The sequence below is a fragment of the Schistocerca piceifrons genome, chromosome 3 (assembly GCF_021461385.2).
Source record: "Schistocerca piceifrons isolate TAMUIC-IGC-003096 chromosome 3, iqSchPice1.1, whole genome shotgun sequence".
Taxonomy (NCBI): domain Eukaryota; kingdom Metazoa; phylum Arthropoda; class Insecta; order Orthoptera; family Acrididae; genus Schistocerca; species Schistocerca piceifrons.
In genome coordinates, this window is record NC_060140.1 from 843365041 (window position 1) to 843390314 (window position 25274).

A 25274-nucleotide genomic window follows, 5' to 3' on the forward strand; every position below is an offset into this window, starting at 1 on the left:
TGCCTAAGCTGTAATGTATTGTTTAGCTAGTAGCAGTTTCATTTGTTGCTATATTTATCCTGTAGTTCTGCCTGTCAGATGATTTTACTCTAAAATATAAACTTATAATACTGGAAGTCCATTGGATAGTATGGATACAGCTTTGGTCAGCCTGGGTGGCACTGGCAATTAGCTGTGTTATTAGCTTCTTCTCAGAAACATTCAGATCTCAAAGAGTAGACACAAATTCTGACAATCAAAATGCAAACAGATCTTGTTTAAAGTGATTAGCATTCCAATGTTCACCGAAATAATGTTTTTCAGCTTCTTCTTCTTCTTCTTCTTCTTCTTCTTTGCAACCCCTTTCCATTCTGTACAACTTGTAAGGAAATCTAAATTCAAAAATTATTAGAAATTTGTCATCACAGGATCAAAAAATTTCTTGTCATTAATGCCACATTCCAATGTCCTCCCACTCAAGAAAATTAGTGCTTAATGTCAACAGTTTATGCTCACAGTTCCTGATGATCTTTCACCTAAAACTGAACATGGTGTGTAAGAAACCTCTTGTAACATCTGTCTGTGATCCTGGATTCAATATTTGTGATACTGAAAATGGCCAGGGCCTCCACAGTCATCCTAATTGGTTGTTGTGTTACTTCTTTGCAGGGAAGAACATATAACTGACTTTAAATTCTAGGATAAGAGGCTTCAGTATTAAAGCCTACCAATTTTCTCTCTACTGATCCTTGCTCGAGTTGAAGAAAAGAATTATTTCCAACGAGGTGATAGATTTCAAACAGAAAAGCAAACAAAATAGGTCTCAAAGATAACAAATGGTACTAACAAATGTTTGTTAGTATTTGTGCTGTTCCTAGGATTGATATAACATTTACATAATGTCTTGTTATATGTTGCAGATCATGTCCATACAGATATAATTTTTGTTTATGCGTAAGCTTAGTGTGTCAGATACCACAGCTGTTCAGGCAGGAAGTTATGATAACTTTGACCTTTGTCAGACTTACTGATAGCAGAGTAAGACACCATGAAGCTCTGCAGTAATCTCATCCACTGCCATATTTGTTTTGTCAACTGCACTGCTGAGACAGACTTTTTGGCTGCATGTCAAAATTTGGGAGTTTTTGAGAACTAGTATAAAAGAGTGGGAAACTGTTTGTGAGGAAAATTTGTGTGTGTGTTTTTCTTTGCCAATATCATGGAAATTCATATGTATGCTAGACACACAGCTATTCTGTGTATACTTTCCTTTGTTATCTCTTGGGCAGATGTAAACGCGCTACGACACAGGTATGCCAGTTATTTTTTCTCATGACCCATAACTGAATTTCATGCAGATTGTTATAAAACAAATTCTCTTGTAAGTAAATGCTGTCAAAATTATTATGAAGTGTAATAACAAAAATACATATAGTTCATGCTAATTTTAAAACAGTAAAAGAAAGTTTTCATAATAGGGCATTCTTTGTTTGACATAAATCAATTGAAGAAAGTATTCTGAATATTTAGATTATCCATACATGGAGCTACTCAAAAGCAACTCATTTCTGATTCGAGTTAGAATCAGGACACTTGGGAGACACTTCATTTGTAAATCAGTCCAATTCTGCACACAGCACTACCAGGCACAAACTCGCAAGTAACCAGTTTGTAAGCAGCTATAAGTAACTCACCTTACCAGTAACCAATGACTCTAGTTCCTCATTTCGGAGAGATCAAGTGTGCTGATAGTGAAATAAATTTCTTAATGCCATTCCAAATGTGCATTAAAATCTTTTCCTAAATCTACTTAAAAACATTTTCAGATTATCCAGATTTTTCTTTCGTCAGATTAATTCCATTCAAAATAATGTGATTAAAGTGAATGCTTCATCTGCTAAAAAATAACAGAGGGAAGGGCTATCCTTCGCATAGTAATTTTGGAAGGGATGGAGTATCAAGAAATCCCCTTTATAAATCACTGTAGCGCTGTTTAATTATTTCATAAAAAAGATAATTTAGAATCTGTCTTTCTGCAGTTCCTTCACTGCCAGGACAAGCCTGTAGTTCACATCTTTGTGGATGTATGGATGAACTTGACATAATCGACATACCAAACCCAAAGATACTTGAGCATAATGGCAATTGGTCACACCTGTCCTCCAGGCTCACACATGGCATTCGCTGTTTCCATTCCTTCACAGGAACACTATGCGTGGAACTGCGTTGTCAGAAAGTCCAATCAGTGATTTCGATCAGCAAACAGTTCCTTTCTTTCAGTACCTCCATATATGACAACCTCATTTGTTGGTCTGTGTAAGTACCTTTAAAATGGCTGACTTTCACCACTCACATGCTTACACAGATGAACACAGACAGTTATGCTGCTACCAAAATAAACAAATACACACACATAATGGGTTTTATATAGCAGTGTTGAACTGCAAATTCTATTTAAATATAACAAATTTATGATGACAAACAATCCATCATGAGCGCTGTTTACAAAGGAAAATGACCACTTGAGTATCTAGGCTACTAAGTAGACCTGACATATAATTTACGAAATTAAACATCTATCCCTGCTACAAAGTAACTCTCTAATCTTGGGAGCCTCTGTGTGTCAAAGGACATAATGATAACATTTTAGTAGGTGCTGTAAAGTGACTTACTGTAATATAATTTGGGCACATTAACCAGTAGTCATACATAAATAGGAAGAGGACGGTGAGAAAAGCAGAGCACTACTTTTGTGTATGAAATATAGAATTACTCTGAGTGAATACGTCTCATCGAGAAGTGTAACTCCATTCTGCCCGGGTGATCATTTTTATAGTGAAGTGTATTAAGCTGATGGATATTTCCATTTGCTGTTATGTTAAAGAATTAAGTTTCCCAGTAAAACATAACAAAACTTTAACAAAAAAAAACCTCAGCCTGAGACTTGGTAGGCTCTTCCACTGTTGTATTTACACCATGAAAAAAAGTTTTGCATCACCCGGTTCCCAGAACTCCTGAAGATAGATGTTGACTGCGGATATTGTATCACAGACACAGTCCCTTTGATTGTTCAGAGATGTCACTAAACCTGGCCAAAGATGTAAGCAACCTTGTATGAGCAGTGTCTGCTAGACAGAGGGGGTCCGATAGCCGATCAGTTCCAGTTGTTCCTCCAGGAAGGAGGTAGACGGCTAGTGTTGTCTGTAGTTCAACCATGCCTAGACGGTCAATGCCGCAGTTCAATCGCTTCCCCATTGTTACTTTGTGCCAGGAAGGACTCTCAACGAGGGAAGTGTCCAGGCATCTCGGGATGAACCAAAGCAATGTATGCTGTTCGGACATGGAGGAGATACAGAGAGACAGGAACTGTCGATGACATGCCTCATTCAGGCTACCCAAGGGCTACTACTGCAATGAATGACCGCTACCTATGGATTATGGCTCAGAGGAACCCTGACAGCAACACCACCATGTTGAATAATGGTTTCCATGCAGCAACAGGACGTCATGTTATGACACAAACTGTGCACAATACACTGCATGATGCGCAACTTCATCCCGATGTCCCTGGCGAGGTCCATCTTTGTAACCATGACACCGTGCAGCGCGGTACAGATGGGCCCAACAACATGCCTAATGGACCGCTTGGGATTGGCACCACATTCTCTTCACCAATGAGTGTCACATATGCCTTCAACCAGACAATCGTCAGAGACGTGTTTGGAGGCAACCCGGTCAGGCTGAATGCCTTAGGCACACTGTCCAGTGAGTGCAGCAAGGTGGAGGTTCCCTGGTGTTTTGGGGTGGCATTATATGGGGCCGACATACTGGTGTTCATGGAAGGTGCCATAATGGCTGTATGATTTGGGAATGCCATCCTCTGAACCGATAGTGCAACCATATCGGCAGCATATTGGCGAGGCATTCTTCTGCATGGATGACGATTCGTGCCCCCATCGTGCATAACTTGTGAATGACTTCCTCCAGGAAAATGACATCGCTAGACTAGAGTGGCCAACATATTCTCCAGACATGAACCCTATCAAACATGGTTGGGATAGAGTGTAAAGGGCTGTTTATGAATGATGTGACACACCAATCACTATGAGAGGTCTATTTCGAATGACTGTTGAGGAGTGGGACAATCTGGACCAACAGTGTCTTGTCAAACTCGTGGATAGTATGCCACAACGGATACAGGCAAGCATCAATGCAAGACGATGTGCTGCTGGGTATTAGAGGTACCAGTGTGTACAGCAATCTGGACCACGACCTCTGAAGGTCTCGCTGTATGGTGGTACAACATGCAATGTGTGGTTTCCATGAGCAATAAAAAGGGTAGAAACGATGTTTGTGTTGATCTCTATTCCAATTTTCTGTACAGGTTCTTGAACTCACAGAACCGAGATGATGCAAAACTTTTTTTGGGGTGTGTTCTTTATACAATAATTAAGATGTTTTTGATACATTGTTAGTTCTTAAAAATGATTAATTGTACAACTAAAATTTACACTCTTACGCAAGTCCAAGCATTGAAAAGTGTTCTACAGTAAACAGAGATCCTCTTTACCTAATATGAGGCATTGTTGAATATGTTTTTCTATAAAAAATTTTATCCGTTACATGATGATAACAATTAGTTAAAAAGCCATTAATTTTTTTGGGAACAAAATTAATTTCCAAGCTACTGAATGTTGATTTAGTAATGAACAATATTCGTCTACATTCCTAAGTTAAGCAATTTCAGCAACTGGTATCATCAATTTTTTGTGGAATTTTCTAATAAAGTAAATTTAGTTAAAATAATTATTTGAAAGCCAGGAAGTATCCTAGTTGAGCATAAGGTAATTACAAACATGATACAATTGGAAACAAGATTAACCATGTTAACAGATATCTACAGAATATATGTTCTACATGTGGCCAGTGTATTGGGATGATGATCATTCCTGTCATTGATAACTTCATGATATTGTTACCATGTCTGCTGCATTAGAGTAGCCACTTGTTGATATATTGCCCGTGTGTCTCCATCTTGGAATCCTCAGCTGACATTTTTTTTAAACCGTTTTTCTGACATTGAGCCAGCAAAAGTCACTGGCATTGTAAAAGGTGGTTGACTACCAGCAATAGAGGATGAGCCTTCAGCAATGCCACCCACTTGTGCTGGCAAAATACCATGGAAATTGGTGAACAAACGTTGACCAAAGATTTGAAGGGAGAAGCCAACAGGCGATTTGTCGTGTATAAAATAATTCTCTTTCTGATGTTCCATTGAGTCAGTTACAAGAATACAAAAAAAGTATGTTAATTGATCGTTTCATTGGTTTTCAATAGAGTATTTTAAGCATTGTAAAGGAAAAAACACACAATGGTGAAACAGCCAAACATCAGTTTGTAAAATAATAAATACTGTAGGCTATTACATGAGGGTTGTGTGTTTTCCCTTCATAATGTGAGGGCAAATTAGAAAGCCTTTGCCCCATTTTTTTTTAGTCACATTACAGCTGTAAATGGGAAGTCAACAAATCTAATCCCAGCATTGGGTCTGTTTTGGTTCATGCCAGCCATATCTGCTGGTAGCACTGCCGCACGGCGCTGCTGTCAGTTGTTAAAGATGCTGGTTGTGCTTCACATGTCCACGGCATTAGAGTAACGAAGTGCGATTCGTTTTCTATGGAGCAAGAGACAAATGCCCATCAAGATCTACAGGGATATGCAGCCCAAGTATAGGGAAAACTTTCTTGCTTTGAGAACTGTGAGGTGGTGGTAGTGGTGGTGGTGTGAGTTCAATAAAGGCGGTCAGTCTTGTATGACAAAGAGTGGTCAGGGAGGCCCCATTCATGACTGATTGACAACATTTCCCATGTGGATGCAATGGAGGAAGCAGATCGGTGTGTGCAAATCACGGTCATTTCCTGGGAGCTTGGCATATCGTATGGAAGTGCCTACGACATCGTTAACAGGTCCTTAGGATACTGGAAGATTTCACGTCAGTGGGTGTCTAAGTAGTTGGATGACATGATGAAAGGCAAGAGAATTATGTCTTCACTGAATCATCTGGAACAGTACTCCAAGAAGTGTGAAGGTTTCCTGGACTGCATTGTTACTGATGATGAAATGTGGATACTGCATTTCTCGGCAGAATCCAAGCAGCAGAGCATGGTGTGGGAACGTTCAGGTTCGCCTGTGACAAAAAAATTCTGTTCAGCACCATCTTTTGGGAAAGTAATGTTAACGGCCTTCTGGGACAGCCATGGACCGCTCCTGCTGGATTTCATGCCACAAGGTGCAACCATCAATGCTGACAGTTATTGTGCCACACTGTGATGTCTGAGGGCTGCCATCAGGCGAAGGTGCTCAGGGATTCTCAATGTGGATAGTGTGATTCTGCTCCACAACAATGCGAGACCACTTGTGGCAATATCAGAACTGTCAAAAAGCTCTGGGCAGTTTGCTGGGAGATTCTGGACCACCAACTGTACAGTCCAGACCTTACCCATAGCAATTTTCATGTTTTTGGACTGCTAAAGAAGTTCTTGTCAGGACAGCAATTCACGAGAAATTATGAAGCAAAGACAGCAGCTAGATGGTGCTTCAGTAATCAGCTGGATGAATCCTACCACAGAGGCATCTCAAATTTAGTGCTGCATGGGAGAAAAGTGTGAATTGGTCTGGGGAGTATGTGGAAGAAGTGTAAAGTATGTAGAATAGGGTGTGTGTGTGTGTGTGTGTGTGTGTGTGTGTGTGTGTGTGTGTGTTATTACCTGTATGTTGAAAGGATCTTCCCCTAGAAAATGGAATTTAGCCTTCTCTCTTTCATTCTCTGTTTTGGTGCGAGTGTGGTCACTAATTGATTGGATTCCATTACTGATTTAACATAAGACCAAAAATTCTAAGAATTTTTTGTCAGCTTGGTAGATAGAATTTAACTTTCAAATTATGCACAGTTCTCTTTTTGCATATTTGAGCTTTGATAGTTTTTTGTTTGTCAACCAGACTTTCATTACATTTAAATTCGAGGTGTTCTCTTTGCTTTCAGTGCAGCTTTTTGACTCAGCTGATGAATCACACCTAGTCTTTCCCATCCTCTCACAACCTTGATCAGCATATACCTGTCTAAAGCATATTGTACAATACTTCTTAATTTTGTCTGTTTACACTCAGTTTTCATAGTTTCAGAGATGAATGTTTCATACTGACTGCTCTAGTAATCTGAGATCTGTTTCTTGATCCACTTATAACAAAGGCTGTCAGTAAACCATATGTTTATGGGCATTTTTCAACATAGTAGCCTTTTAGGGCCACTCACTTTTGCCACTGGTGCTGCAGGCTCGTTATACCCTCTTTGTAAAACTTTTCTTTCTGCCTGGTAAAAAAGGCCTCTACGTCAACCATGACCTCATCTGACTGAAAATGAGTTCCATGTAGATGTTTCTTGACCTTAAAGAAGAGATGAAAGCCCGAGTGGGATCAAATCAGGTGAATAAAGTGGGTGTCAAAGCATTTCAAAGCCACAGGACTCAATGACACGCATCTCAGTGACAGATGTGTGCAAAGGTGCATTGTCCTGATGAAAGAGCTCTCTTTTTGTTAACATCCCGACACATTTCGCTTTGACAGCCTCCGTGAAATGCACACATAGTGCATCTGACATCACTGAGTGTGCTGTCCATGTGTAGAATGGCGAAGGCATGCAATCTATCTGCATTTGATTGTGATGGTCCAGAGATTTGGCACTAGCATTTTGAAAATTTCATGACTTGCCAGGTGTTCAAGGAGTACTGTGGTGAGTGTCCAACACACAGCAAAACCAGACATCATGGTGTTGGGCAGCCACCCCTCGTTACAGATGTTGGACACTGTAGGGTGGGCAGACAAGTAAAATGGAAAAGGTGATGATCTGTGGTGGAACTAACATCTGAATTTAATGTTGGGCAGAGTACAAGTGTATCTGAACACACAGTGCACCAAACACTTCTAACGATGGGCCTCTGCAGCTGATGACCTGTGCATGTGCCACTGTTAACACCACATCAACAGCTATGATTGAAATGTGCACATGACCATCAGCACTGGATGCCGCCACAGAGGTAGAACATTACACCACCTGATAAATCCCTTTCATTGTGCAGGCATGAGGGCAAGACTCGGTCATCTTCCAGGGGAACAGCTCCTTGACACCTGTATTACGGGACACAGACAAGCTGATGGCAGCTCCATTATGTTCTGGAGAACATTTATGTGGACAACCATGGCTCCAGTGGAGGTCGTGCAATACACCATGATGGCCAAGGAGTGTCATACACTGGTTGTAGACCATGTACACCCCTTCATGATGATGATGTTTCCCAATGGCAGTGGCATTTTTCAGCAAGATAAATTGCCCTGTCTCAAGGCCAGGAGTGTGAGGAACTGGTTTGAGGAACACAGTGGTCAGTTTCAGTTGATGCGCTGGCCCCCCAACTCACTAGATCTGAACCCAATCCAACACATTTGTAATACGATTGAACTTGGCATCAGAGCTCATCGCCCCCCCCCCCCCCCCCCCCCTCCCCAGGATTTGTAGGAATTAGGTGACTTGTTTGTGCAGATGTGGTGCTGACTCCCTCCAGCAACCTACCAAGGTCTTATTGCTTCCATACCATGATGCTGCAATTCATAATACCAACTTTTCTCACAGTATGTTATTTTTTAATTGCAAACCTTATACAGTTGCAGTGAAGGGTTTGCAATCTGTGGCAGTACTTGGAATTCTGTACGTCCCTAATTTAGAACAATATCACACACACCTCAGCATGTACCATATGCTCTAGTCACTTTATAGTCTCATCCAACAGCTGGTAAGCTGTATCAAAGCACTGCACTGAACAGTTATTTGAATGTCGTGAGTGGCAGTTGAATCTCGTGAAAATAAACTTTTAAGTATAGTTATTTATAGGTCCCCTGACTCTGACTTTAGGGCATTTCTGCGTAAGCTAGAGATGGTTCTTCATTCAGGGAAACAGTAGCACAACCACGGACAATATTTTTATTCATTGTTCTTTGGTAGGTAGGTATTCTGGGTAGTAAAAGGATGAATAGCCTTTCAGACCATGATGCACAAATTTTAATGCTAAAACGTTTCTTCATACAAATAAATGTTATATATACTTGGAAACTATGTATAAAAGCTAATCCAAAGGCAATAGAGAGTTTTTTTTAACCTTGTTAAGGAACAAGAGTGGCAGGATGTTTATAGTGCCGATAACATAGATGATAAATACAATGCTTTCCTTAACACATTTTTCATTCTCTTTGAAAGTTGCTTAACATTAGAATGTTCAAAGCAGGGTACTAGCAGTAAAAGGCAGCCTGAGTAGCTGACTTGTGGAATAAGGATATCATGTAGAACAAAGTGGGAATTATATCAAAATGTTAGAAGTAGTAACAATTGAGCTACAGTAACCCATTACAAATAGTACTGTAAGGTGCTTAAAAACGTTATTTGGAGGGCACTCATTCATGAAGGAAGTGTCTGGTCAGTAGCACAAGGTCAAGGATATGAAGTCAGTACATAGTAAAAATATTTCAATTACATACAAGTCAGATATATGTACAGTATTTAACAATCACTTTCTCAACATAACTGATGAATTACACAAAACCTTAGTTTCAGCAGGGAATCATGTAACCCTCTTGGAATATGTCTTTTTGAGACTGATATCTGAAATACTCTTCCACGGTACTGACAGGGAAGAGACGGAGTCAATAGTTCAACTTTCGCCATTGATTTAAATCAATGCCCACTCACAGGTAATGTCTGTAATTCCTTTGTGTCTTAATTTGTAGTGGCTACTGGATAAAAATGAAGTCAGTTCTTTCAGACATGTCCCAAAGAACAAACAATACATACACAATATATAAGAGGGAAACATTCCACGTGGGAAAAATATATCTAAAAACAAAAGATGATGTGACTTACCAAACGAAAGCGCTGGCAGATCGATACACACACAAACAAACACACAAAATTCAAGCTTTCGCAACCAACGGTTGCTTCATCAGGAAAGAGGGAAGGAGAGGGAAAGACGAAAGGATGTGGTTTTTTTTATGAGGGAAACATTCCACGTGGGAAAAATATATCTAAAAAGAAAGATGATGAAACTTGCCAAACAAAAGCGCTGGCAGGTCGATAGACACACTAACAAACACAAACATACACACAAAATTCTAGCTTTCGCAACCAATGGTTGCCTCGTCAGGAAAGAGGGAAGGAGAAGGAAAGACAAAAGGATATGGGTTTTAAGGGAGAGGGTAAGGAGTCATTCCAATCCCGGGAGCGGAAAGACTTACCTTAGGGGGAAAAAAGGACAGGTATACACTCGCACACACACATATCCATCCACACATACACAGACACAAGCAGACATTTGTAAAGGCAAAGAGTTTGGGGCAAACTCTTTGCCTTTACAAATGTCTGCTTGTGTCTGTGTATGTGTGGATGGATATGTGTGTGTGCGAGTGTATACCTGTCCTTTTTTCCCCCTAAGGTAAGTCTTTCCGCTCCCGGGATTGGAATGACTCCTTACCCTCTCCCTTAAAACCCATATCCTTTTGTCTTTCCTTCTCCTTCCCTCTTTCCTGACGAGGCAACCATTGGTTGCGAAAGCTAGAATTTTGTGTGTATGTTTGTGTTTGTTAGTGTGTCTATCGACCTGCCAGCGCTTTTGTTTGGTAAGTTTCATCATCTTTCTTTTTATATATATATATATATATATATGATATGAATATAATAGAGGGAAACATTCCACGTGGGAAAAATATATCTAAAAAGAAAGATGATGAAACTTACCAAACAAAAGCGCTGGCAGGTCGATAGACACACAAACAAACACAAACATACACACAAAATTCTAGCTTTCGCAACCTATGGTTGCCTCGTCAGGAAAGAGGGAAGGAGAAGGAAAGACAAAAGGATATGGGTTTTAAGGGAGAGGGTAAGGAGTCATTCCAATCCCGGGAGCGGAAAGACTTACCTTAGGGGGAAAAAAGGACAGGTATACACTCGCACACACACACATATCCATCCACACATACACAGACACAAGCAGACATTTGTAAAGGCAAAGAGTTTGGGCAGAGATGTCAGTCGGGGCGGATGTACAGAGGCAAAGATGAAGTTGAAAGACAGGTGAGGTATGAGCGGCGGCAAATTGAAATTAGAAATTAGCGGAGATTGAGGCCTGGCGGATAGCGAGAAGAAAGGATATGCTGAAGGGCAAGTTCCCATCTCCGGAGTTCTGACAGGTTGGTGTTAGTGGGAAGTATCCAGATAACCCGGACGGTGTAACACTGTGCCAAGATGTGCTGGCCGTGCACCAAGGCATGTTTAGCCACAGGGTGATCCTCATTACCAACAAACACTGTCTGCCTGTGTCCATTCATGCGAATGGACAGTTTGTTGCTGGTCATTCCCACATAGAACGCTTCACAGTGTAGGCAGGTCAGTTGGTAAATCACGTGGGTGCTTTCACACGTGGCTCTGCCTTTGATCGTGTACACCTTCCGGGTTACAGGACTGGAATAGGTGGTGGTGGGAGGGTGCATGGGACAGGTTTTACACCGGGGGCGGTTACAGGGGTAGGAGCCAGAGGGTAGGGAAGGTGGTTTGGGGATTTCATAGGGATGAACTAAGAGGTTGCGAAGGTTAGGTGGACGGCGGAAAGACACTCTTGGTGGAGTGGGGAGGATTTCATGAAGGATGGATCTCATTTCAGGGCAGGATTTGAGGAAGTCGTATCCCTGCTGGAGAGCCACATTCAGAATCTGATCCAGTCCCGGAAAGTATCCTGTCACAAGTGGGGCACTTTTGGGGTTCTTCTGTGGAAGGTTCCGGGTTTGAGGAGATGAGGATGTGGCTCTGGTTATTTGCTTCTGTACCAGGTCGGGAGGGTAGTTACGGGATGCAAAAGCTGTTTTCAGGTTGTTGGTGTAATGGTTCAAGGATTCCGGACTGGAGCAGATTCGTTTGCCACGAAGACCTAGGCTGTAGGGAAGGGACCGTTTGATGTGGAATGGGTGGCAGCTGTCATAATGGAGGTACTGTTGCTTGTTGGTGGGTTTAATGTGGACGGACGTGTGAAGCTGGCCATTGGACAGGTGGAGGTCAACGTCAAGGAAAGTGGCATGGGATTTGGAGTAGGACCAGGTGAATCTGATGGAACCAAAGGAGTTAAGGTTGGAGAGGAAATTCTGGAGTTCTTCTTCACTGTGAGTCCAGATCACGAAAATGTCATCAATAAATCTGTACCAAACTTCGGGTTGGCAGGCCTTTCTTCATCAAACAATTGTTAGCTTCATTTCCATAATCTGCCACCACCAAACCACTCCTTTTAATACATCCTCACGTAGTTTTTTCGAAATTTTCCCGAATTTCTCCACCCTTTAACGTGTTTTGGCGGCAACACAACCACCTAACCTTTATGCACATCATTATCTACCTACACAAGTTCACCACAGGATCAACATAGCCCAGCCCTAACCAACCCTTTTTCGCCTTTTTTCACACCAGATCTCCATTTGCTTTCTAATTTTACCTTTATCTCTCCCCATATATTTTTTCATATTTATTTTCATTTTCATTTCAGCCTCGTGTTCCACTTTCCACCTTCTAGTACCATGTCACCCTCACAACACCTTCACAACGACCCCATTAAGTTTTATTTACATTCCCTCCGCAAACATGCCTTCGCCCTAGCCAGATTACACTCCCATATTTTATTTTCTCAGGCTTGTCTGACATTTGGCATCACCCCCAAAGGCCTCACACTTAAAGTTCCCATCTCTGGCTGCAACCCTTCTTTCCATCAGTCCCTATACCAGTTCCAAACCAAACAATCCATTGCCCTCACCCACCTAATCCTTCACCTACACATCCACTCAGCCAATCAACACGCCCATCAACTCCTATCCTTAATAAAAATCCTCAATCTTTCCTCTCCCACATCCACACCTGTTGTTCAGAGCATCCTCCTACAGGCCAACCGCAAATTAGAACAGCATGCCACCCTCCACCTTAAAAAACTATCCAATCTCCTGGTTTCCCACCTCCGGAAAGGCAACTCACTCACCCTTCACAACCTTTCCAGCAAACCTCAACCTCCTCTCATTGCACACAAACCCAGTCTCTCCCATCTACTCAATCTCCCACTTCCAGCTCCACTCCCTCCAAAACCTCAAAATTCCAATCAACGCAATCTGGAACCACAACACCCCAATTCAGTAGTTAACCTTTCCTCCAAACCTCTCTCCCAATCCGAAACCTCTGTCCTATCCAAAGGCCTCACCTTCAGCCCCACTCCCAGATTTAACCAAACAGCCCTCGTCAAAGATTTACTGTCCTACACCCCTACTCTCTGCTGGAAATATCACTTTGCCACGAAGAAAAATGATCCTAATCCTACTCCTAATGATCCAACTCCCCAAGACACTATCCAAATTGAACCATGCCTGGAACAGTTCCGTCCTCCGTCACAGCGGGACCCACCTCCTCTTCCTCAAAATCACCCTCTCCTAACCTTCCAGGAATTTCTGACTTCCAGCCTTGCCTCTCAATCCTTCTTAAAAAACCTTAATCCTACTCCCAACATCACCACTGCTGAAGCCCAGGCTATCCGTGATCTGAAGGCTGACCGATCCATCGTCATTCTTCCGGCGGACAAGGGTTCCACAACTGTGGTACTTGATCGTCGGGAGTATGTGGCTGAGGGACTGCGTCAGCTTTCAGACAACACTACTTACAAAGTTTGCCAAGGCAATCCCATTCCTGATGTCCAGGCGGAGCTTCAAGGAATCCTCAGAACCTTAGGCCCCCTACAAAACCTTTCACCCGACTCCATCAACCTCCTGACCCCACCAACACCCCGCACCCCTACCTTCTACCTTCTTCCCAAAATTCACAAACCCAATCATCCCGGCCGTCCCATTGTAGCTGGTTACCAAGCCCCCACTGAACGCATCTCTGCCTACGTAGATCAACACCTTCAACCCATTACATGCAGTCTCCCATCCTTCATCAAAGACACCAACCACTTTCTCAAACGCCTGGAATCCCTACCCAGTCTGTTACCCCCGGAAACCATCCTTGTAACCATTGATGCCACTTCCTTATACACAAATATTCCGCATGTCCAGGGCCTCGCTGCAATGGAGCACTTCCTTTCACGCCGATCACCTGCCGCCCTACCTAAAACCTCTTTCCTCATTACCTTAGCCAGCTTCATCCTGACCCACAACTTCTTCACTTTTGAAGGCCAGACATACCAACAATTAAAGGGAACAGCCATGGGTACCAGGATGGCCCCCTCGTATGCCAACCTATTCATGGGTCGCTTAGAGGAAGCCTTCCTGGTTACCCAGGCCTGCCAACCCGAAGTTTGGTACAGATTTATTGATGACATTTTCGTGATCTGGACTCACAGTGAAGAAGAACTCCAGAATTTCCTCTCCAACCTTAACTCCTTTGGTTCCATCAGATTCACCTGGTCCTACTCCAAATCCCATGCCACTTTCCTTGACGTTGACCTCCACCTGTCCAATGGCCAGCTTCACACGTCCGTCCACATTAAACCCACCAACAAGCAACAGTACCTCCATTATGACAGCTGCCACCCATTCCACATCAAACGGTCCCTTCCCTACAGCCTAGGTCTTCGTGGCAAACGAATCTGCTCCAGTCCGGAATCCTTGAACCATTACACCAACAACCTGAAAACAGCTTTTGCATCCCGTAACTACCCTCCCGACCTGGTACAGAAGCAAATAACCAGAGCCACATCCTCATCTCCTCAAACCCGGAACCTTCCACAGAAGAACCCCAAAAGTGCCCCACTTGTGACAGGATACTTTCCGGGACTGGATCAGATTCTGAATGTGGCTCTCCAGCAGGGATACGACTTCCTCAAATCCTGCCCTGAAATGAGATCCATCCTTCATGAAATCCTCCCCACTCCACCAAGAGTGTCTTTCCGCCGTCCACCTAACCTTCGCAACCTCTTAGTTCATCCCTATGAAATCCCCAAACCACCTTCCCTACCCTCTGGCTCCTACCCCTGTAACCGCCCCCGGTGTAAAACCTGTCCCATGCACCCTCCCACCACCACCTATTCCAGTCCTGTAACCCGGAAGGTGTACACGATCAAAGGCAGAGCCACGTGTGAAAGCACCCACGTGATTTACCAACTGACCTGCCTACACTGTGAAGCGTTCTATGTGGGAATGACCAGCAACAAACTGTCCATTCGCATGAATGGACACAGGCAGACAGTGTTTGTTGGTAATGAGGATCACCCTGTGGCTAAACATGCCTTGGTGCACGGCCAGCACATCTTGGCACAGTGTTACACCGTCCGGGTTATCTGGATACTTCCCACTAACACCAACCTGTCAGAACTCCGGAGATGGGAACTTGCCCTTCAGCATATCCTTTCTTCTCGCTATCCGCCAGGCCTCAATCTCCGCTAATTTCTAATTTCAATTTGCCGCCGCTCATACCTCACCTGTCTTTCAACTTCATCTTTGCCTCTGTACATCCGCCCCGACTGACATCTCTGCCCAAACTCTTTGCCTTTACAAATGTCTGCTTGTGTCTGTGTATGTGTGGATGGATATGTGTGTGTGTGCGAGTGTATACCTGTCCTTTTTTCCCCCTAAGGTAAGTCTTTCCGCTCCCGGGATTGGAATGACTCCTTACCCTCTCCCTTAAAACCCATATCCTTTTGTCTTTCCTTCTCCTTCCCTCTTTCCTGACGAGGCAACCATAGGTTGCGAAAGCTAGAATTTTGTGTGTATGTTTGTGTTTGTTTGTGTGTCTATCGACCTGCCAGCGCTTTTGTTTGGTAAGTTTCATCATCTTTCTTTTTAGATATATATATATATATATATATATATATATATATATATATATATATATAATTTATTTTTGAGGATAAGGGGCAAAGGTCACGACATTGGTAGTGTGTGGATAAGTTGAGAGTCTGATGGAAGGCATGCTTGGGTAGCCCATGCAGCTCTGATGACCTCTGAGTTTGGATGGCTTATTGGTCAGAGCATCTCCCTACTAGGCAGGAAACCTGGGTTTGAATCCAAGTCTGACACAAATTTTCAACTTTCCCAATTGATTCAACCAACCTTAGTTGTAGCCAATGTCTGTAATTCCTTTTTGTAGATTAATCACATCCAAGTAATAGCACATAATGAAAAGACAAAATTGGACACTCTATACAAACTAATTATTGCTGCCACCTACTGCTCATGCCAAGGAGTACAGCACTATACAACAAATTCAACTTACAGGAAACTAATGCTCGATAAATACACAAATGATTATGAAAAGTTAATAAATACTACTCAACACAGATAATGTGTTACTGTTGTCTTCTTCACAGATGTACATAAGAAAACAAGTACACTAAATGTCATATGCGAACTATATACAGCATGATTCTGCCTTCTTCATGCTCATTTATGATTAGAATGCTACAGTATTGCCAACTCCAAAGGTCTTTAATAAAACTCTGTGCTTTGTACACATTTTTAAAGTATTGTTTGACAAACACTGTGGTTCTGATGTGACAAATGTGGCTGAGTCAGATCCCAAAAACAATACTTCATCAATAGGTGATACATCAACTGAATTTGTGCTTATATATGCACAGGTACAAAATGAGTGCCAATGGCCTTGCCACAATGGTGACACCGGTTCCTGTCAGATCACCAAAGTTAAGCGCTGTCGGGCTGGGCTCGCACTTGGATGGGTGACCATCCGGTCTGCCACAAGCTGTTGGCATGCAGGGTGCACTCAGCGCTTGTGAGGCAAACTGAGGAGCTACTTGAGAAGTAGCGGCTCTGGTCTCAGAAACTGACATAGGGCCGGGAGAGCGGTGTGCTGACCACATGCCCCTCCATATCTGCATACAGTGACGCCTGTGGGCTGAGGATGACATGGCGGCCGGTCAGTACCTTTGGGCCTTCATGGCCTGTTCAGGAGGAGTTTAGTTTTATAAAATGAGTGCTATGCTACGTAAATTATATGTACAAATAAGAACCCAGGTTTCATTAAAAGTGGATTTGGTAAATTTTTAATTCCGCTTGCAACTATTACTTCCGAGCTTTGTGATGATCATTTTGCCATCCTTCATGATTAATGAAGTGTTTTCTTGACACCTTGTGGAATGACATGTCCACTGCTGGAATTCTCACTCATGATGCTAAAGATAAGCAAAATGAAGCTAATATGCAAACATGGATGTGAGTTGGGCTACTACAGCAAGCATAGTGCACAGCAACATTCAAACAGCGTGCCCATGGCTAACTGAGGTAGTCACTAGGGGCAGGCTGGTCACTAACTGAAGTCATCTAATCCACCATGCACATGCAGCATGATTCCAGTGATACCAGACACAGTGTCTTCATAGGGCCCTCCATTGGCAATGTAGCTGATACATGTAACTACTTCCAGTGTAATAAATAGTATTTCTTTTATGGCCATGTGTCTCCTTGTGTTCCTAGTTAGAAGGAAATTGCTAATGAGTGAGGGTGGGAGTTTCATGTATTTCAGATCCTGTGGTTTTTCTGCCATTCAGCTCTTCCTTGGAGGATCTACTCCATTTACATCTCCAGCAACAGCAGACAAATATGGCCATGCTGGGGGTGGTTGTTGGCTACGGTGACCCAGGTTCTATTGCCAGTAGTTCATCCATCCTCTTTGCTCAACCTCCCTCCCCCCCCTTCCCCCCCCCCCCCAATTGTTAATTCATCAAAAGTCTTGGATGCTTATGAGAAACAGCTTTGTCACCATTCTGTCATTCTGTGGCCCACAAGGAGGTCTGTAAGGCTGTTTTCTTATTGTGGATCCCCCTCGTATGTATCACTGTGTCAATTAGCTCCTCTGCAAGAGCCAACATCACTTGCTTCTGACGATATGTGTTAATTGCTGTCGTCCTACCACCACAAGTGTATGCACGTGGTAGCTGCAGGTGTTGAATTCTACCAAAGTCATAAACAACAGCAGCAATTGTATTGAGCTTGGGCGGCCAAACTTCACCACCTCAGTTGTAAGTGTCAGTTCATCACTCGTGAGTCTCAGGAGTCTTATGCGGACACCATTGTCAGACACAGTCATTCATTTGGCTCTACACAAGGAGGCACATCAACATGCCCTTCAGCTTGAGGACCCTATGTTAGAAGAGGTTTTCAACATTGCATAATCATTCAAAGTCTCCAACACTGCAGGCTGCCAATTAGAGGGTTGGAGTGATGTCACCATTGTTGACAGTATGCATCCTCAGCACACAGAGCCTAACGAGGTGTGGGAAGAGGCGGTGGCCACACTACAAACAAGTCAACTGGGCCGATGCAGTCAAACATGCCTTTAGCAGCAGGAACAGTGAACACTGCTTCCTTCATGTCCCTCTTGTTTTGCACAGCATTAGGAGGCAGCCAGCCCTAAGTGATGGACCTTTTGCTATAAAAGTAAAAAAAAGTCACTTAGCAGTTATATGTCAATCTCTACCTTTCTAGGAGCCATCGCAGGAATCAGCGAACGCCGATATTCACGCTGTTCCATCATCATGTTTGCCATTGTCTGTAGGCCACAACAAACTTTTCATTGAATTGCAAGTGAGGGCTAAACCATTAATCCTACAAGTTAACACTGGGGCCGCCATGTCCTTACTCAGCTCAGACGTATGCCAGGCTAGGGTCCCCATTGTTGCCACAACACGAGTATTGATTGGTAAGCTACAACAAACTGCAGGTTCCTATTCTTGGCCATTCACTACCGAAATAGTTTACAAGTTAGTTGTCTGTTCTGTTATGTATTTGGTAGTTAATGACGCGAGTACCGAAAGTATGTTTGGGCTAGATGCCTTTGCTACTTTAGGTTCTTCTATTATGGACACAATGCATCTCGTGTCCAACCAGATGCCTTATTAAGTGTTGGATTCCTTGTGTTCTGAGTTTTTAGGTTTGTCCGCCCTGCGATAGGTTGTGCAAGCACTTTCACAGTGCACATCGCCCTCGAATCCTCCACCTGCCCTCACTTTTTTTGGGCACAGCCAGTGCCAGTAGCTTTACACAACAAGGTTAAGATGGAGCTGCATGGGTACATCCTTAGTGACTGTAAAGAGCCATTCAGTCAATTTCTGCTATGTGATGACTTTGAGGTCACTACTAATGCAGTCATTGATATGTATCCCCTACCTCACCCAGAGGAGTTGCTCACAAAGTTGACTGTGGGTCAGTTCTTTTCGAAAATAGACTTAGCTGAAGCCCACCTTCAGATTCCGTGGATGAGACATCAAATCAGTTGCTTGTGGTTAATAAGCCTTTTGGCCTCTTATCGGTATCAACAGCTAATGTTTGGGGTAGATAGTGCACCTGACACATTTCAATATTTTTTAGACCAAGTTACGTCTGTTGCCCCTCAGTACATTAACTGTCATGATGATATGATTTTGATGGGTGCTACCTTGGTGGATCACCTATGTCACCTCCATTTATTGTTTACTGTTCTACAGGCTATGGGCCTCAAACATAATTTTGCCAGGTCTCACTTTTTCCATTCTTCCAGTGTTTATTTGGGTCAAGAAATTTCCCAGCAGGGCATGCGCCCCATGGAACAACATGTCACCACAATTACAGCTTTCTCTCATCCATATAATCTACAAGAAGTTCTGGCATTCCTTGGTAGTGTGGCATACAGTCACAAGTTTATTCCTAGAGTGCCTACTATCACCTACCCATCACATCTGTTAGTTCAGAAACATGCTCCTTTTGTGTGGTCTGCTGTGGAAATGGATCTGGTACTCCAACAGGTTGTATGCACAATACAGCATGGGTGGCTCTACTGGCACTGAGCCAGGCATCGAACCTGCTTCAGAAATTTTATGTGCTATGGCATTGCCTCACTCTTTCAGATGATGTTATTTTCCTATCAACAGAAGGGTTTACTCACTGTGTCACGGTCTCAGTGGCTCTATGGTGGGAAGTCCTCAGCTTATTACATCAGGGCCACTGGGAAGTCTCTTGCATAAAACTGCTAGTGTGCCACCATGAGAAGATGGCGATGGCATGAATACATACTTTTCTTGCTTCACTCGGGGCCCAACCAACCTAAATCCATCATTGCCTCCTGGAGGTAGCTCTTTAGCTTGACAGGTAGCTGCTTAGATAGATCTATGTTCAATAAATTATATTCTTGATAAACAAAGTGATGTGGAACATGTCAACTGAACAAAAGCTTGTACTCAATACTCTAGAATTCCTGTGTGGTACAGGAATTGTTAATGAGAAACAACTGCACCTTACTGTGATGAAGCAAGCTGGGATAATTTTAATTCCCCTCTTGTTATGCTTCTGCCTCCTTAAATTCATTTTGTTCCTTTCAACTATGTACCATTAACATATGTGAATATGATCTGCATTTCCACAAAAGAGAAAGGTTGGACCTTAGTTTTAAAGTAAATAACACCAGATCTAATTTTGTGCTTAGTTTTACATATGTAATTGATTTTCTAATTTATTTTGACTATTCCTAGTTGGTACCTTTCATCACAGGGTGAAATCAGTAATTGTTTCATAACTTAAATTCTATTGTTGGCATATAAACAAATATAAATCCTGCACTGATTATAAACGTTTGGAAGATGAAATGCTAGTAATCTTGAAGTATCTATTTGCCTATAGTCGGAAACATGTTAGCAGAGCCAGTCCTTCATTAATTCCAAAGTAATTAACAGTCTTGTCAGAAGTATTGTTTGCAGAACTATATTTGTTAATTTCATGATTTAAACAAATAATTTGGCCTAACTTTTGTAGTAGAAGAAACTGTTAAAAAGAAGCAATTTTTTGATGTATTCAATCAATTTAATGAGTTAAGTTTTAATCGTAATTTATGTAAATTTCACTTGAAACAATGTGTAGTTTCAGCACCTATTATTGTGATGATATATAAGGGCCCAAGTTTTGGTCACGAGACAGTCAGTCCATGGCCAAGTTTCAGATGAGTAACCTGTGCTGGTTAGAACAACAACAATGCTTCAAATTAATTGTGGAATAAGTGTTAAAGCCCCCCATGAACCATGGACCTTGCCGTTGGTGGGGAGGCTTGCGTGCCTCAACGATACAGATGGCCGTACCGTAGGTGCAACCACAACGGAGGGGTATCTGTTGAGAGGCCAGACAAACATGTGGTTCCTGAAGAGGGGCAGCAGCCTTTTCAGTAGTTGCAGGGGCAACAGTCTGGATGATTGACTGATCTGGCCTTGTAACATTAACCAAAACGGCCTTGCTGTGCTGGTACTGCGAACGGCTGAAAGCAAGGGGAAACTACAGCCGTAATTTTTCCCGAGGACATGCAGCTTTACTGTATGATTAAATGATGATGGCGTCCTCTTGGGTAAAATATTCCGGAGGTAAAATAGTCCCCCATTCGGATCTCCGGGCGGGGACTACTCAAGAGGACGTCGTTATCAGGAGAAAGAAAACTGGCGTTCTACGGATCGGAGCGTGGAATGTCAGATCCCTTAATCGGGCAGGTAGGTTAGAAAATTTAAAAAGGGAAATGGATAGGTTAAAGTTAGATATAGTGGGAATTAGTGAAGTTCGGTGGCAGGAGGAACAAGACTTTTGGTCAGGTGATTACAGGGTTATAAATACAAAATCAAATAGGGGTAATGCAGGAGTAGGTTTAATAATGAATAAAAAAATAGGAGTGCGGGTTAGCTACTACAAACAGCATAGTGAACGCATTATTGTGGCCAAGATAGACACAAAGCCCATGCCTACTACAGTAGTACAAGTTTATATGACAACTAGCTCTGCAGATGATGAAGAAATAGATGAAATGTATGACGAGATAAAAGAAATTATTCAGGTAGTGAAGGGAGACGAAAATTTAATAGTCATGGGTGACTGGAATTCGTCAGTAGGAAAAGGGAGAGAAGGAAACATAGTAGGTGAATATGGATTGGGGGGAAGAAATGAAAGAGGAAGCCGCCTTGTAGAATTTTGCACAGAGCATAACTTAATCATAGCTAACACTTGGTTCAAGAATCATAAAAGAAGGTTGTATACCTGGAAGAATCCTGGAGATACTAGTAGGTATCAGATAGATTATATAATGGTAAGACAGAGATTTAGGAACCAGGTTTTAAATTGTAAGACATTTCCAGGGGCAGGTGTGGACTCTGACCACAATCTATTGGTTATGACCTGTAGATTAAAACTGAAGAAACTGCAAAAAGGTGGGAATTTAAGGAGATGGGACCTGGATAAACTGAAAGAACCAGAGGTTGTAGAGAGTTTCAGGGAGAGCTTAAGGGAACAATTGACAGGAATGGGGGAAAGAAATACAGTAGAAGAAGAATGGGTAGCTTTGAGGGATGAAGTAGTGAAGGCAGCAGAGGATCAAGTAGGTAAAAAGGCGAGGGCTAATAGAAATCCTTGGGTAACAGAAGAAATATTGAATTTAATTGATGAAAGGAGAAAATATAAAAATGCAGTAAATGAAGCAGGCAAAAGGAATACAAACGTCTCAAAAATGAGATCGACAGGAAGTGCAAAATGGCTAAGCAGGGATGGCTAGAGGACAAATGTAAGGATGTAGAGGCTTGTCTCACTAGGGGTAAGATAGATACTGCCTACAGGAAAATTAAAGAGACCTTTGGAGAGAAGAGAACCACTTGTATGAATATCAAGAGCTCAGATGGAAACCCAGTTCTAAGCAAAGAAGGGAAGGCAGAAAGGTGGAAGGAGTATATAGAGGGTTTATACAAGGGCGATGTACTTGAGGACAATATTATGGAAATGGAAGAGGATATAGATGAAGACGAAATGGGAGATAAGATACTGCGTGAAGAGTTTGACAGGGCACTGAAAGACCTGAGTCGAAACAAGGCCCCGGGTGTAGACAACATTCCATTAGAACTACTGACGGCCTTGGGAGAGCCAGTCATGACAAAACTCTACCATCTGGTGAGCAAGATGTATGAGACAGGTGAAATACCCTCAGACTTCAAGAAGAATATAATAATTCCAATCCCAAAGAAAGCAGGTGTTGACAGATGTGAAAATTACCGAACTATCACTTTAATAAGTCACACCTGCAAAATACTAACGCGAATTCTTTACAGACGAATGGAAAAACTGGTAGAAACGGACCTCGGGGAAGATCAGTTTGGATTCCGTAGAAATGTTGGAACACGTGAGGCAATACTAACTTTACGACTTATCTTAGAAGAAAGATTAAGAAAAGGCAAACCTACGTTTCTAGCATTTGTAGACTTAGAGAAAGCTTTTGACAATGTTAACTGGAATACTCTCTTTCAAATTCTGAAGGTGGCAGGTATAAAATACAGGGAGCGAAAGGCTATTTACAATTTGTACAGAAATCAGATGGCAGTTATAAGAGTCGAGGGGCATGAAAGGGAAGCAGTGGTTGGGAAAGGAGTGAGACAGGGTTGTAGCCTCTCCCCGATGTTATTCAATCTGTATATTGAGCAAGCAGTAAAAGAAACAAAAGAAAAATTTGGAGTAGGTATTAAAATCCATGGAGAAGAAATAAAAACTTTGAGGTTCGCCGATGACATTGTAATTCTGTCAGAGACAGCAAAGGACTTGGAAGAGCAGTTGAACGGAATGGACAGTGTCTTGAAAGGAGGATATAAGATGAACATCAACAAAAGCAAAACGAGGATAATGGAATGTAGTCAAATTAAATCGGGTGATGCTGAGGGAATTAGATTAGGAAATGAGACACTTAAAGTAGTAAAGGAGTTTTGCTATTTAGGGAGTAAAATAACTGATGATGGTCGAAGTAGAAAGGATATAAAATGTAGACTGGCATTGGCAAGGAAATCGTTTCTGAAGAAGAAAAATTTGTTAACATCGAATATAGATTTAAGTGTCAGGAATTCGTTTCTGAAAGTATTTGTATGGAGTGTAGCCATGTATGGAAGTGAAACATGGACGATAACTAGTTTGGACAAGAAGAGAATAGAAGCTTTCGAAATGTGGTGCTACAGAAGAATGCTGAAGATAAGGTGGGTAGATCACGTAACTAATGAGGATGTATTGAATAGGATTGGGGAGAAGAGAAGTTTGTGGCACAGTTTGACTAGAAGAAGGGATCGGTTGGTAGGACATGTTTTGAGGCATCAAGGTCTCACAAATTTAGCATTGGAGGGCAGCATGGAGGGTAAAAATCGTAGAGGGAGACCAAGAGATGAATACACTAAGCAGATTCAGAAGGATGTAGGTTGCAGTAGGTACTGGGAGATGAAGAAGCTTGCACAGGATAGAGTAGCATGGAGAGCTGCATCAAACCAGTCTCAGGACTGAAGACCACAACAACAACAAGAAGTGTTAAAGAATTAGGCTGTGCGTAAAAACAGTGACAGTGTCTGCTCCATATGTACCTGATTATTCTTCAAGATCTGTGGACTTTGTGGTTAGGTTTTACTGCTCGTAGATGTTCAACAAGAAACTATTGTAGCAGTATGTGGAGTTCCGCCTGCTAACTATTAATGAGGCTTGTCAAAAGTTAAACAATAGTGCACTGGCTGTATAACTGTGTATTATTAGGGGGTTGTGAACAGTGAAATTAAAGTACTGTAAACCATAACTGTGCATATGTCGGCTACATCATTTAAAGTAGTCAGTGTCGCAATCCACACAACCCATTTTTCAGCCAGTAAATCGACACCGAGAGCAATCGTCAACAAACAAAGAAATTAAAAGCAGGCAGAACCACCACACTACATCTGAAAATACTTCTGTCTGTCAGACATTTCACTTCCTTGTGGAGAATGTTAAAGAGTTTTATAGCTCAGCACTTTACTCTTTCCTGTGTCAGTCTTAGATTCTGTAGAATGAAATGCAGATCATTTTCCCTTCTAGTATTGTATTTGTGAACGTCCTCATTACTCTCAGACTGCAATGTCTTGCTGACAACAGATTTTTCAGTAAATACACTGCACGACAGAATTAAAGGATCACTTTTTTGAAACCCTGTAACTGTCTTCCATTGTGACATAGAAGTTTGAAATTTACCTCAAGGGTGCGCACAACCTTCCTCTCTAATGATGCAAAAGCTTGGCACTCTGTGACATTGCCCTTGGGCTCAATGACACTTCAAGCACAAGGTGTAAATGCGTGCAAAAGAGCTCAGAAATTTGTGTGATGTGTAAGGTGGTTAATGATGTCATACTGGCACAAAATTTCACCACAGTTCTGTGCAAGCCACTGTAGATGTG

General features: G+C 42.3%; 1 protein-coding gene across 1 annotated transcript in view; it reads left to right on the forward strand.

The window, feature by feature from the left end:
* The first annotated feature begins 1025 nt into the window (after window positions 1–1025).
* Window positions 1026–25274, forward strand: part of LOC124789824 — a 93971-nt gene continuing 69722 nt past the window's right edge. The window contains exon 1 of the mRNA XM_047257309.1: window positions 1026–1290. Coding sequence (XP_047113265.1) covers window positions 1199–1290 — 92 coding nt within the window. The 5' untranslated portion in view covers window positions 1026–1198. The remainder of the gene's footprint in view (window positions 1291–25274) is intronic.